Source organism: Carcharodon carcharias, chromosome 5 (assembly GCF_017639515.1).
Source record: "Carcharodon carcharias isolate sCarCar2 chromosome 5, sCarCar2.pri, whole genome shotgun sequence".
Classification (NCBI taxonomy): Eukaryota; Metazoa; Chordata; class Chondrichthyes; order Lamniformes; family Lamnidae; genus Carcharodon; species Carcharodon carcharias.
Genome location: NC_054471.1, coordinates 19,228,330 through 19,243,077, shown reverse-complemented (window position 1 = coordinate 19,243,077; position 14,748 = coordinate 19,228,330). Strand labels below are relative to the sequence as shown.

General features: G+C 41.9%; 1 protein-coding gene across 1 annotated transcript in view; it reads right to left on the bottom strand.

Moving 5' to 3' along the window:
• Positions 1 to 14,748, bottom strand: part of LOC121278118 (dynein heavy chain 8, axonemal-like) — a 2,067,071-nt gene that overhangs the window by 217,246 nt on the left and 1,835,077 nt on the right. Inside the window, 3 exon segments of the mRNA XM_041188205.1 lie at positions 330 to 435; positions 1,586 to 1,768; positions 13,769 to 13,924. Of these exon segments, the coding sequence (XP_041044139.1) occupies positions 330 to 435; positions 1,586 to 1,768; positions 13,769 to 13,924 (445 nt within the window).

Genomic DNA, 14,748 nt, shown 5'->3' with positions numbered 1-14,748 from the left:
TAAAATCTTTTGCCAGTTAACCTTTCCTAACCTCCAACCTATCATCCTCCCCTTTTCCCCTCCCTCAATTCACTTAAAATCTATTACATTTCTATCTTTCCTTGCCCTGAAATGTTAACTCTGTTTCTGTCTCCACAGATGCTGCCAGGTCTGCTGAGTCTTTCCCCCATTTTATGTTTTTATTTCAGATTTCCAGTATTTGCAGTATTTTGCTTTTGTTCTGTGTTGTGTTGGATTATTTTTATCAAACCGGTGCAAAATATTAGAAGCAGGGAGTGTAGCTGCATAAGAAATGAATATGTAAAATGGTTCACCAGTGAGGTACTTACCTTTGGTAGTGCTGAGTTTGAATAGCAGGTTATCCTCCAATTCCTTCATTTTGCGTCTGTTGGCAGTGACTTCCTCAATCAGCTGCACACGCTCTGCTTCCAGCTCCTAAATTATCATAGGTGGAAGATAGTTAAAAACAATTGCTCCAAATCAGTAAGGGGAAAAATAAAGGGAAATATTACTTCAGGATATGATGCCAAAACAGATGTAAGATGGTAGGTAAAGGGAAAGAGTTTCAGCGAAACCCTGGCTTTATAAACAGAGGTATATTGTTCTCTTATGGGCATTCAGTCTCTTTTCTTGCTGCATTATGAGTATTCAGACTGTATTTCTATTCTCTCATAGGTATTCAGTCTCTGATACAGCACAGAAGGAGCGAATTTGGTCCAATGTGTCTTTGAAAGAGTTATCCAATTATTATTACTTTCTTGCTCTTTCCCCATAGCTTTGCAGATTTTTCCAATTCCCTTTTGGAATTTGTTATTGCATCTGCTTCCACTATTCTTTCAGGCAGTGCCCTCCAGGTCATAATGACTTCCTGCATAAATATATTTCCTCATGATGCCTCTGGTTCATTTAATCTGTACCCTCTGGTACTGAGCCTTCTGCCACTGGAAACAGATCATTTTTATCTATCTATTGATTATCTATCAAACTTCTTCTTAACCTCCACCACTTTAAAGAGTACAAGCACAGTTTATCTAGCTCCTAAAGTAACTCATGTCTTTTATCCTCATACCATTCTCACAAATCTCCTCTGCCCCTGGCTTGACATATTTTTAAAGTGTGGTGCCCAGAATTGGCCACAATACTCTAGTTGGGGTATAACCAGTGTTTTTCCGATTGGTGAAAGGGGGTTGAGTAGAATCAAGTCAAGGAACAAGGAACCTGTAACGCAATGTAAAAAGACATTTTAAGTGTTTATGTCCCCCAGTTTAGTGTGCAGGGCAGTGAATTAACCTGTGTGAATAAACAGCCACACAACTACTCCACACTTTAATCATTATTAATAGCTCACCTAATCTAATAGAATGCCTTGAAATACTGTGTTTTAATGACTTCTCTTGCCTGAGGATTGCTACCTTAACCTGCCACTGGTATATTTAGGAGGACAATTTCTGATGTGAAACTGCCTTTATTCAGAATGTTGCAAATAGTACTGGCAACTCAGAAATATTAAGCTCAAAGTATTTCATGAGATTTCACAATCCCAGAGCATATCAGTGCCCGAGACTCAGAGATGTCCTGACTTTACCTGTTTCTCAGTAAGGATCACTCGGCCAAGCAGCTGATTCTCAAGACCCTTAATGGTTACAGTGAAGTCAATGATTGATGTCTTGGCACTGATTTCTGGAGTGTAAGCAGGGTTAGGAAGTTTTGTTGTAATGTAGAACATGAATCCGGACATTATATCAGTTTCTTTATCTCCCACTTTCACCTGCACAAAAAGAATCAATAAAAATATTTTGTTGTTTCAAAGAGAGACATGATGCTGAAGCTTTTCATCTTGCACTCAACAGGACAAACACAAGAATGTCAAATTTCAAATGATCACAACAAATTATATGAAAAGAGAAAGGCTGCTGATTGGTTGGCAAGTTGGCTCTGTTTGGGCAAAGAGTTGCCATGGAGAAAACAATAGAGAACTGTAGGCTCCCCGAGTTCCTAGGTAATTCAAATGAGAAGTGTAGGTGGGCCAGTAGCAGCACCAGGACACCTAAATATGATATGCCAAATATGCGAAGCTGCAACACAGGACCATGTGCATGCCAAACAGCAGAAACAGCATGTGATAGACAGAGCTAAATGATCCCACAACACATGGTTCAGATCAAAACCCTGCAATTGTGAATGGTGGTGGACAATTAAAACAACTAACCAGAGGAGGAGATTCCATAAATATCACCATCCTCAATGATAGGGGAGAAACATAGAAACTAGGAGCAGGACTAGGCCATTCGGCCCTTTGAGCCTGCTCTGCCATTCATTATGATCATGGCTGATCATCCAACTCAATAGCCTGCTCCCGCTTTCTCCCCATATCCTTTGATTCTTTTCATCCCAAGAGCTGTATCTAACTCCTTCTTGAAAGCATACAATGCTTTGGTCTCAATTAATTTCTGTGGTAACGAATTCCACAGGATCACCACTCTCTGGGTGAAGAAATTTCTCCTTATCTCAGTTCTAAATGGTCTACCCCATATCCTCAGGTTGTGACCCCTGGTTCTGGACTCCTCCACCATCGGGAACATCCTTCCTGCATTAACCCTGTCTAGTCCTGTTGGAATTTTATAGGTTTCTATGAGATCCCCCCTCATTCTTCTGAACTCCAGCGAATATAATCCTAATCGACTCAATCTCTCCTCATATGTCAGTCCCGTCATCCCAGGAATCAGTCGGGTGAACCTTTGTTGCACTCCCTCTATAGCAAGTACATCCTTCCTCAGATAAGGAGACCAAAACTGCACACAATATTCCAAGTGTGGTCTCGCTAAGGCCCTGTACAATTGCAGCAAGACATCCCTGTTCCTGTACTCAAATCCTCTGGCTATGAAGGCCAACATACCATTTGTCTTCTTTACCGCCTGTGCACCTACATGCTTACCTTCAGCGACTGGTGCACAAGGACACCCAGGTCTCATTGCATATACCCCTCTCTCAACTTATAGCCATTCAGATAATAATCTGCCTTCCTGTTTTTGCTACCAAAATGGGTAACCTCACATTTATCTACATTATACTGCATCTGCCATGCATTTGCCCACTCACTCAGCTTGTCCAAATCACACTGAAGCATCTCTGCATCCTCCTCACAGCTCACCCTCCCATCCAGCTTTGTGTCATCTGCAAATTTGGAGATATTACATTTAATTCCCTCATCTAAATCATTAATGTATATTATGATTAACTGGGGTCCCAGCACCAATCCCTGAGGTACCCCACTAGTCACTGCCTGCCATTCAGAAAAAGACCCATTCATTCCTACTCTTTGTTTCATGTCTGCCAACCAGTTTCCTATCCATCTCAAAACATTACCCCCAATCCCATGCGCTTTAATTTTACCCGTTAATCTCTTATGTGGGATGTTGTCGAAAGCCTTCTGAAAGTCCAAATAAACCACATCAATTGGCTCCCCCATATCAACTCTACTAGTTACATCCTCAAAAAATTCCAGTAGATTTGTCAAGCATGATTTCCCTTTCATAAATCCATGCTGACTCTGTCCGATTCTGCCACTGTCTTCCATGTGCCCAGCTATTAAATCTTTTATAATGGACTCCAGAATTTTCCCCACTACTGACGTCAGGCTGACTGGTCTATAATTCCCTGCTTTCTCTCTGCCTCCCTTTTTAAATAGTGGAGTTACATTAGCTACCCTCCAATCTGTAGGAACTGTTCCAGAGTCTATAGAATCTCGGAAGGTGACAACCAATACATCCACTATTTCTAGGGCCACTTCCTTAATTACTCTGGGATGTAGATTATCAGGCCCTGGGGATTTATTGGCCTTCAATCCCATCAATTTCCCCAACACCATTTCCCTACTAATACTGATTTCTTTCAGTTCCTCCCTCTCACTAAACCCAGCACATCATTGCTAAAGTCAAGAATATACCATTTACAACCATCTTCAGTCAGAAGTGCAGTGTAAATGCTTGTATGCTACCAGACAGCGTGGACTCCGCAGCATGCAACTCAACTCCTGACTCCCCAAAACCTATCTACCACCTAGAAGGAATAAATTAGGAGTGGATAGAATACTAACATATGAATTAGGAGCAGGAATAGATCATTTGGCCACTCAAGCCTGTTCTGCCACTCAATAAGGTCATGGCTGTTCTGATTGTGGGCTAAAAACTACATTCTGCCTACCCCCAATAACCTTTCACTCCCCTGTCAATCAAGAATCTATTTAATTCAACCTTAACATATTCAATGATCCTGCCACTATCACTCTCTGGGGAACAGAGTTCCACAGATTTACGACCCTCTGAGAGAAAAAAATTCTCCCCATCTCCATTTCAAATGGGAGACGCCTTTTTAAAAAGTAAGCTATGTGCTCTAGTTCTAGTCTCTCCCACAAGGGGAAACATCCCTTTAGTATCCACCCTGTCAAGTCTCCTCAGGATCTTATTTGCTTCAATAAGATCACCTCTCATTCTCCTGAACTCCAATGGACGGAGGCCCAACCTGTCCAACCTTTCATGATAGGATAACCCCTTCAATCCAGGAATCAGCCAAGTGAAACATCTCTGAACTGCTTGGAATGAAATTATGTCCTTTCTTAAATAGGGGATCAAAACTGTACATAGTACTCCAGATGTGGTCTCACTGTGGCAAAACATCCCACTTTTAAATTCCTCTTAGATGCTGAGAGGTTGTTTCCACTTGTGGGAGAGTGTAGGACCAGAGGGCGTAATCTCAGAATAAGGAGTCGCCCATTTAAGACGGAGATGAGGAGGAATTTCTTCTCTCAGAGGGTGGTGAATCTGTTGGTGAATTTACCACAGAGGGTTGTAGAGACTGGGTCATTAAGTATATTCAAGGCTGAGACAGACAGATTTTTAATCAGTGAGGGAATCAATGGTTATGGGGGAAAGGCAGGAAAGTGGAGTTGAGGATTATCAGATCAGCCATGATCTCATTGAATGGCGGAGCAGACTCAATGGGCCCAATGGCCTACTTCTGCTCCTACATCTTATGGTCTTATTCCATTCCTTTGTAATAAACGACAACATTCCATTTGACTTCCTAATTACTTGCTGTATCTGCATACTGACTATATGATTCATGTACCAGGACACCCACATCCTCCTGTACTGCAGAGTTCTGCAATCTCTCCCCATTTAAATAACATGCTACTTTTTTTTTCTTCCTGCCAAAGCGGACAAGTTCATATTTTCCCACATTATACGCCATCTGCCAAATTTTTGGCCACTCACTGGGCAGAATTTTCTGCCTGGCGGGCGGGCCCGGCCCCATCTCCAGTGGGCGAGAAGCAGGTCCCTGCTGGAGAAGCGGGCCCCGCCACCATTTTACGTGGGCAGGCCAATTAAGGCCCACCCAGCATGGCATCCAGCGGGAAGCGCTATGTGCTTCTGTGCGGGCGGTGGGGGATTCCCCAAATGCAAGAGTGCGCTCTTTCGCGCATTCACACAAAAGAGCGCACTCATCTCGATGAGGCTAAGTGCTACCTCAGGGAGATCACTTACACTTCTAAAAATATGAAAATTAAAAAAAAATTCCCTAACATGTCCCCCTCATGTGACAATGTCACATGAGATGGGACATGTTCATAATTTACATTATAAGTTTATTAAACTTTTCAAATCTCTACATGAAACCTCATCCCACCAGTGGATGAGGTTTCATGTTTTTTCTATTTGTCGCCAGGGCTCCTGGCCTGTCCACCAACCTTAAGGTTGGATGGGCAGGTCCTTTAATTGTATAATTGATTCTGTCAACGACCTCAATTGGCCATTGATAGGCGGCGGGCCCACAGCTGATTTTGCTGCACCTTCCTGAAAATTTAAATGGACTGGGATGACATGGGGGGTTCCGCCCGACGTCATCCTGGATCATTTTACGCATTGGCGAGTGGGCCCCGCCCCCTGCTCACCGATGGCAAAATTCTGCCCACTAAATCTATCTATGCAGACTCCTTATGTCATCTTCACAACTTACTTTCCTACCCATGTTTGTGTCATCAGAAATTTTAGCAGCCATACTTTCAATCCTGTCATTCAAGTCATTAATATAGATTGTAAATATTTAAGGTAACATATGGCCTTCTCGCCATATTGTCTGCTCATGCCACCAAACACTGATGCCAGTGGGCACAGAAAATCCTGACCTATAAGCATTATATTTCTAGCTGGCTCTCTTTTGTACTCTAATTTCTTCCTTTTTTTAGCCATTTTTTGCTGTGTTTTATATTCTGTCCAATCTTCTAACCAGAGTCAGCAATGCCTCCTTTCTTGTTGATCTGGAAACATAATGCCATAGAAAATTTTCCTGAACATACTCTAGGAACTCTTGCCCTTCCCTGCCCTTTACATTACTACTATGCCAGTCTGTATTCAGATAATTAAAGTTCCCTAGTATAACTACTCTATAATTCTTACACCGTACTGTAATTTCCTTGCAAATGTGTTCCTCTACATCCTTACCTAGCCTACAGACTACACCGAGCGATGCAAATGTACTTTTTTTTCTCCTTAGCTCTAACCAAATAGATTCTGTCCTTGAGCCCTCTGGGATATCTCTTTCCAGCATGACAACGTTCTCCTGAATCAATACTGCCACCCTTCCCCCTTTCCTTTATTATCTTCCCTGCCCTTCTGTTACTGCCACAATCTGTAACTCGCCAATCTTATTTATTACACTCCATTCATTCACATACATGCAGAGCAACAATGATTTAGACTTTATTACTTTCTCCCTTGCTCTGACCCCACCTAATGACTAACTATTTCCTACTCTAATGCTATCTATTGTTTTGACTCAGCAGGTAATGTGTGCTAGGCGGAACAATTCCATGAGGGAAGCTTGATCGTGCTATCACAACGGTTTTGCAATTTGTATTTATTTTGAGAAGCATGCACTGAATTCAGAAGTAATAAGTCCACCAAGACTTTTAGAGATTTAAAAAAATTAAATTAAGATATTTATTAACAAAGGAAAAGATTTCAGCACATACATAAAACTACAAATTGCTACCAAATAACTTCTAAAATTTCTAATTAACCTGACTCCCAGTTGCACCCCCTTTAAGGCAACGGTTCAAAAATAGATCTTAGATTTTAAACAGATCCAACAAATTAGCACAATATCCCGGACAGTGGAATTCCAAATGACTTTTCTCTAGTCAATTTTGGCAGACAGTAGGCTTATGCACAAATACTGGAGGCTTCATTAAGGCTACTTCACACACCTCTGTTATATCTCACAATGCCTTCTCCTGACACATAGCCTCATTCTCCGTTATATATGTTTCACTCTTCTTAATATGTAAATTCTATTGCTTCATATGCCTTTGAAACTGTATCTTCTGCACAACATAAAAATGTTCATGTTGCTACTATTTATGATCAGTAACTTTAGAGAAAAATAAACACATTCCTTAGGCTTGCTTATCTGGCTATTTTTAAACAGGCTGAGATCCCTTTGAAATCCAAATCTCCCTTCATCTATCTAAAAATGCAAATTCCCTTCACACCTTACATGTTAAGTCAGCATCCATGTTTACTCATTAGCATGTCAAGCACCTAGTTTCTTTTGATGAGTTAAAGCTTGCAGTCGACTTGACTCCAAATGTAATTAAATCACACACAGGCAAACCTAACAATATCCCATAAACCTACTCTACAATAAACCAGAAAAATATTATGAAAATTATTATACTTTCATGACACTATCTATCCTAGTATTCTGTGCCCCTTAGTATAACTATTTGATTTTACCTCATGCTTCCCACACCTCTGCTAAGTTAGTTTAAACCCTTCCCAGTAGCACCAGCAAAATTCCCTACATGGAACTCAGTCCAGGTTCTGTTCAGGTACAAATTATCTGGTGTCTATAGGTCCCATCTCCCTTAGAGCCAGTTCAATGTTCCAGGAACCTGAAGCCCTCCTTCCTGTACCATATTCCCAACCACACATTCATCTATTTTCTATCTTCCTCCTTTCTTGAAAAGAAGTGCAGTTTTTTAATCCGCTGGAACCTTTCCAAAATCTTGGAAATTTTGGAAAATTACAACCAATGCATCCAACTATCTCTGCAGGCATTTCTTTGAACCCTAGGATGCAGGCCATCAGGTCCAGAGGACTTGTCAGCCTTTGGACCCAGTATTTCCTAGTATTCTTTCTCTAGTGAGAGTAATTGTTTTAAGTTTCTTCCTCCCTTTGATCCCTCAATTTTCTACTATTCTTGGGATGTGTTTTGCATTTTCTACTGTGAAGACAGACACAAAATACCTGTTCAAAATCTCTACCATTTCCTTCTTTCCCATTATTAATTCCCCAGGCTCATACTCTGAGGGACCAGTATTTATTTTGACTATTCTCTGCCTTTTTATACATTTGTAGATGCTGTTATTGTTTGTTTTTATGTTTCTTGTTAGGTTACTCTCATATCCTAATTTCTCCTTCTTTATCTTTTAGTCATCATTTGCTGGATTCTTTCCAGCATTGTGTGCTTTTCCTTTCAATTTCAACTTGATACCTTCCTTCCTTAGCCATGGATGGTTCATCCTTCTCGTACAGTCTTTCTTTCTCAGTGGAAGATATCTTTATGGAGAATTATGAAATATCTCCTTAATATCTGCTGTCTTACCTTTTAAGCTACTTTCCCAGTCCATTATAGCCAACTCTGTCTTCAATCCTTTGTAATCAACTTTATTTAAGTTTAACACACTAGTTTCAGATTCAGGTTTCTCACCCTCAAACTGAGCGTGAAATTCTATTATATTATGCTCATTCTTACCTAGCGGATCCCTTCCTATGAGATCATTAATTAATCCTTTCTCATTATACAGTCTGTTCCCTGGTTGGTTCCAGAATGTATTCGTCTAAGATACTGTCCTGAATACACTCTATGAATTCATTCTCAAGGCTATCTTTGCCAATTGCATTCATCCAATCTATAGGAAGGTTAAAATTACCTACGATTATTGCAGTTTAATTCTTACAAGCCCCCATTATTTCTTGATGTATTCTCTATCCTACAGTGTAGCTACTGTTAGGAGGCCTATAACATTGTCTCACTGGTGGCTTCTTCCTTTTGCTATTTTTTATCTCCACCCAAACTGATTCAAAATCTTGATCTTCTAAGCCAAGATCATTTAGCACTATTGTACTGATCTCATCCTTTATTAATAGAGCTGCTACCCCTACCTCCATTTCCTTTCTTCCAAAACCTTTTGAAAATGTTAAATGCCCTTGAATATTTAGTTCAAAGTCTTGGTCATCTTGCAACCATGCCTCTATAATGGCGATCATATCATATTATTTATTTCTATTTATGCTATTAATTCATCCATCTTGTTCTGGATACTGTGCATTCAGAAGCTATTTGCTGTTGTACTCTTTTGTATGTTCGCTCTGTTCCTTCCTGTCACGGTCTGGTTATTGTTACCTGTATCATTATCCTGCACTATTGCTTTGTCCTCTCTCTTTAAATTTCTAAATCTCCTCTCATGTGAACCCCACCCCCCCCTATAGCCCTAGAGATATGTTTTGTTAGGAAACTGGTTCCAGTGTGAATCAAGTGATGCCTGTCCCAATGGCACAGCTCCCTCTTATAGACTCATAGAATTGTTTCAGCACAGAAAATAGCCATTTGGCCCATCGTGTCAATGCTGACTGTTCAAAGGAGCAATTCACATACAGCTACTCCCCTGCCCTTTCCCCCACAGCCCTCCTTTTCAGATATTCAGAAAATGTAGAAAAATGTACAGCGCAGAAGGAAGCCGCTCTGCCTGTTGTATCTGCGATGGCTGATAAATGAGACTCCCCCAGGCTAATCCCATTTTCCAGCACTTGGTCTGTAGCCCTGGAGGTTGTGAGACTTCAGGTGCAAATCCAGGCACCTTTTAAATGAATTGAGGGTTTCTGTCTTTACTGCCCTTTCAGGCAGTGAGTTCAGATGCCTGGGTGAAAAAATATTTCCTCATTTCCTTCCAACCTTTCTACCAATTACTTTAAACCTGTGCTTTCTAGTCACTGACCTCTGTCAAGGGAAATAGGACCTACCCATCCACTCTATCCAGGCCCCTCATGACTTTGTACGCCTCAATTAAAGCTCCCCTCAGCCTTCTCTGTTTGAAGGAGAACAAACCCAGCCTATCCAATCTTTCCTCATAGCTGCAATCTTCCAGTCCTGGCAACATGCTCGTAAATCTCCTCTGTACCCTCTCTAGTGCAAGTACATCCTTCCTGTAATGACGTGACCAGAACTGCACTCAGTACTCAAGTTGTGGCCTAACTAAATGTTTTTTATAGTTCCAGCATAACGTCCCTGCTCTTATAATCTATGCCTCGACTAATAAATTAAAGGATTTCATATGGCTTCTTAACCACCTTCTTGACCTGTCCCGTTACCTTCAGGGATCTGTATACATGCACTCCAAGGGCCCTTACTTCCTCTACACCCCCGAGTATCCTCCCATGTATTTGCTTTTTTATTCATTCGCAGGGTGTGGGCTTCACTGGCTGGGCCAGCATTTATTACCCTTCTCTAGGTGATGGTGAGCTGCCTTCTTGAACCACTACAGTCCATGTGGTGTAGGTACACCAACAGCGCTGTTAGGGAGGGAGCTCCAGGGTTTTGACCCAGCGACAGTGAAGGAGCAGTGATATATTTCCAAGTCAAGATGGTGAGTGACTTGGAGGGGAACTTCTGGATGGTAGTGTTCCCAACTATCTGCTGCCCTTGTCTTTCTCGATGGTAGTGCTCATGGGTTTGGAAGGTGCTGTTGAAGGAGCCTTGGTGAATTCCTGCAGTGCATCTTGTAGATGTTACATACTGTTGCTACTGTGTGTCGGTGGTGGAGGAAGTAAATATTTGTGGATCTGGTGTCAATCATGTGGGCTGCTTTGTCAGGGGCAGGGTCCAGCTTCTTGAGTGTTGTAGGAGCTGCACTCATCCAGGCAAGTGGGGAGTATTCCCTCACACTCCTGACTTGTGCCTTGTAGATGGTGGGCACGCTTTGGAGAGTCAGGAGCTGAGTTACTCGTTGCACAATTCCTAGCCTCTGACCTGTTCTTGTAGCCACTGTATTTATATGGCTAGTCCAGTTCAGTTTCTGGTCAATGGTAAGCCCCCAGGATGTTGATAGTGGGGGATTCAATGATGGTAATCCCTTTGAATGTTAAGGGGCAATGATTAGATTCTCTCTTGTTGGAGATGGTCATTGCCTGACACTTGTGTGGCACAAATGTTACTTTCCACTTGTCAATCCAAGCCTGGATATTGTCCAGGTCTTGCTGCGTTTGGACATGGACTACTTTAGTATCCGAGGAATCATGAATGGTGCTGAACATTGTGCAATCATCAGCGAACATCCCCACATCTGACCTTATGATGGAAGGAAGGTCATTGATGAAGCAGCTGAAGGTGGCTGGGCTGAGGACACTACCCTGAGGAACTCCTGCAGTGATGGTCTGGAGCTTGAGATGACTGCCCTCCAACAGCCACAATCATCTTCCTTTGTGTTAGGTATGACTCCAGCCAGGGGAGAGTTTTCCCCCGATTCCCATTGACTCCAGTTTTCCTAGGGCTCCTTGATGCCATAATCGGTCAAATGCGGCCTTAATGTCAAGGGCAGTCACTCTCACCTCACCTCAGGGGTTCAGCTCGTTTGTTCATGTTTGAACAGAGGCTGTAATGAGGTCAGGAGCTGAGTGGCCCTGGCGGAACCCAGGGTGTGTATTCCCTTGTTTTGTTTGATCTCCCCAAATGCATCACCTCACACATCATCAGTTTGAATTCCATTGGCCTCTTTTCTGCCCACTGACCAGTCCATTGATATCTTCCTGCAGTTTACAGCAATCCTCCTCATTTCTATCTGTAGTAACCTGATGTGTAATATACCTTTATGACAAATGTTGTAAGATCACATGATCTTGGTACTCAATAGCAGAGTAGCATGGGCTACCTCAGTAGTCAGTAGTCTTGAGTTAGAGTCCGAAGAGTAAAGACAGAGTTTTGAGTTGTAAGTGTACAAGTGTAGCTGCTGAGTTTCTTTTGTAAATAAACAGAATGTGTTTCTTCCAAGAACGGTCTACAGATCTTCTCTGTCTTGGTGCCAACTCAGTCACACCGAAACAAGTGTGCAACCCGAACCCTTTAGCCCAACACAAGGCACTGGATCCAACACCACCATGCAAACTTCTTGATCGTGCCTTCTACGTTTAAGTTCTGGAGTGTATTTCATCTGGCCCTGTTGATTTATCCACTTTCAAGGATGCTAATCCCCTTAATACTTCCTTTCTCCCTATGTTTATCACACCCAACACTCACACTCCTCCTTAACTATACTGTCTGCATTGTCTACCTCTTTTGTGAAGACAGATGCTAAGTATTCATTAAGAAACATACCCACATCCTCCACCTCCACACGTAGGTTCCTTTTTGGTCTTTTATGAGCACTACTCTTTCCTTAGTTATCCACCTACTCTTATGGTATTGATGAAACATCTATGGGTTCGCCTTGATTTTGCTGGCCAATATTCTTTCATCCCCTCTCTTGGCTTTCCGAATTTCCTTTTTGATTTCAACCTTCCACTTTCTACACTCCTCTCAGCTTTCTGTAGTATTGAGTTCTTGGTGTCTGACATAAGTTTTCCTTATCTTACCCTGTAAGCCCCTGGACATCCAGGGGACTCTTGATTTGGCTGTCCCATCCTTTTTCTTTGTGGGAACATGTTTACTCTGAGCTCCTTGAATCTCCCCTTTCAATGCCTCCCCCTGCTCTGATACTGATTTACTTTCAAGTAGCTGTTTTCAGTCCACTTTTGTGAAATCACTCCTCAGCTTAGTACTAGTGCCAGTGCCACCTGAATCAAAATTTAATTCTCCCACACCAATCTTTGAGCCATACATTCAACTCTCTCATCTATATATCACTGTGGGGCATGGCGAGAAGGCAGGCCCCAAAGAATAACCTCAAAAAAATATCTAACTTATGTTTTCCCAGGGCCTCAAAAGATCTTACCTTCTTTGTCTTTTCTTTCTATGTGGTTATTAGGTAGTGTGGGGAGTGCATTTTTTTGTGATGGACTAGATTGTCTATCCTGTCTTGTATGTTTGTATGTGTGGGGTCTGGACAGGGTAGTTAGGGAGAAACTGTTCCCATTGGTGGACAGACTGAGAACCAGAGATAATTGGAAAAGAAGCAATGGTGACATGAGGAAAAACTTTTCCACACAGCGAGCAGTTAGGATCTGGAATGCACTCCCTGACATTGTGATGGAGGCAGATTCAAATGAAGCATTCAGGAGGGAATTGGATCATTAGCTGAAAAGAAAGAATGTGCAGAGCATCAGTGAGAATGTGAAGGAATGGCACAAGGTGAATTTCTCCTTCGGAGAGCCCACACGTTCATGATGGGCCAATTGGCCTCCTGTGAGTCTGTGATTCTATTCATATGCTCTAACATTTAAAACCGAAGTTTGGCATCACTAATCCATGCTTTCTAGCTTACTCTTATTTCCTTTATTTGAAAACTCAGTGGTGTACAGTAGTGTGGGTCTTTGCATTTCAATCAGGTTTCATAATAAATAAAATCAGCCCTGTGTAGGTTTTGTGTGTGTAGGTTTTGGGATACAATAGTTGAATGTCATATGGCCTTGGTGGTAGAACTTCAGTTCAGTTACAGCTGTTAAGCATGAGTTGATTTTTTGATGGTGGTGACACAGCTCCTACTAAATTAGCTCACCTTAAAGGAGGTCCCAGATTTGATGAAGTTTTTCTCCAACACATTATCCAGTACAGGATCCAACTCTTCCTGCACATCTTCCAATAGCAGAGGCCGGCCAAGTGATAACGAATCCTCCAGGTGATTCCGGAAATACTTATGATTAAGTGATGTTACCTTTGAAACAAAAGGAATTAAAGAACTACACTGATCGACTGAGCGGACAGTAACATAGTGATAATGTTACTGAACTAATAATCCAGATGCTGGACTAATACTCTGGAGACATGAGTTCAAATCACACCACAGCAGCTAGGGAAATTTAAATTCAATTAATCAAGGAAGTTGGAATAAAAAACTAGTCTCAATAATGATGATCTTAAAACACTTGGAATGTCATAAAAACCTAGCAGGTTCACTAATGTCCTTCAGGGTAGGAAATCTGCCGTCCCTAACTAGTCTGACTTGCACTAGATAATGTGGCTCACTGTGAAATGACCTAGCCACTCAGTTCTACCACATGGTTTCAGAAAAGTTCAATAAGAAGAAAACAAGATGGGCCACCCAGTATAGACCTAGGCACTAGAAACAACAAAGGCACAACCTGCCCAGTCAACCCTGAAAAGTCCCCCTCACTAATGTCTGGGGGTTTGTGCCAAAATTGGGTGAACTGATCCACAGACTAGCCAAGAACAGCCAATTATCAAGCAGGAAATTGAATACAAAAGTAGGGAGGTTATGTTTTAGTTGTACAGGGTACTGGTGAGATCACATCTGGAGTACTGTGTACAGTATTGGTCTCATTATTTAAGGAAGGATGTAAACACTTTGGAAGTAGTTCAGAGAAGGTTTACCAGACTAATACCTGGAATGGGCAGGTCATCTTATGAGGAAAGGTTGGACAGGCTAGACTTGTATCCACTGAAGTTTAGAAGAGTAAGAGGTGACTTGATTGAAACATATAAGATCCTGTGGGGTCTTGACAGCATGGATGTGGAGAG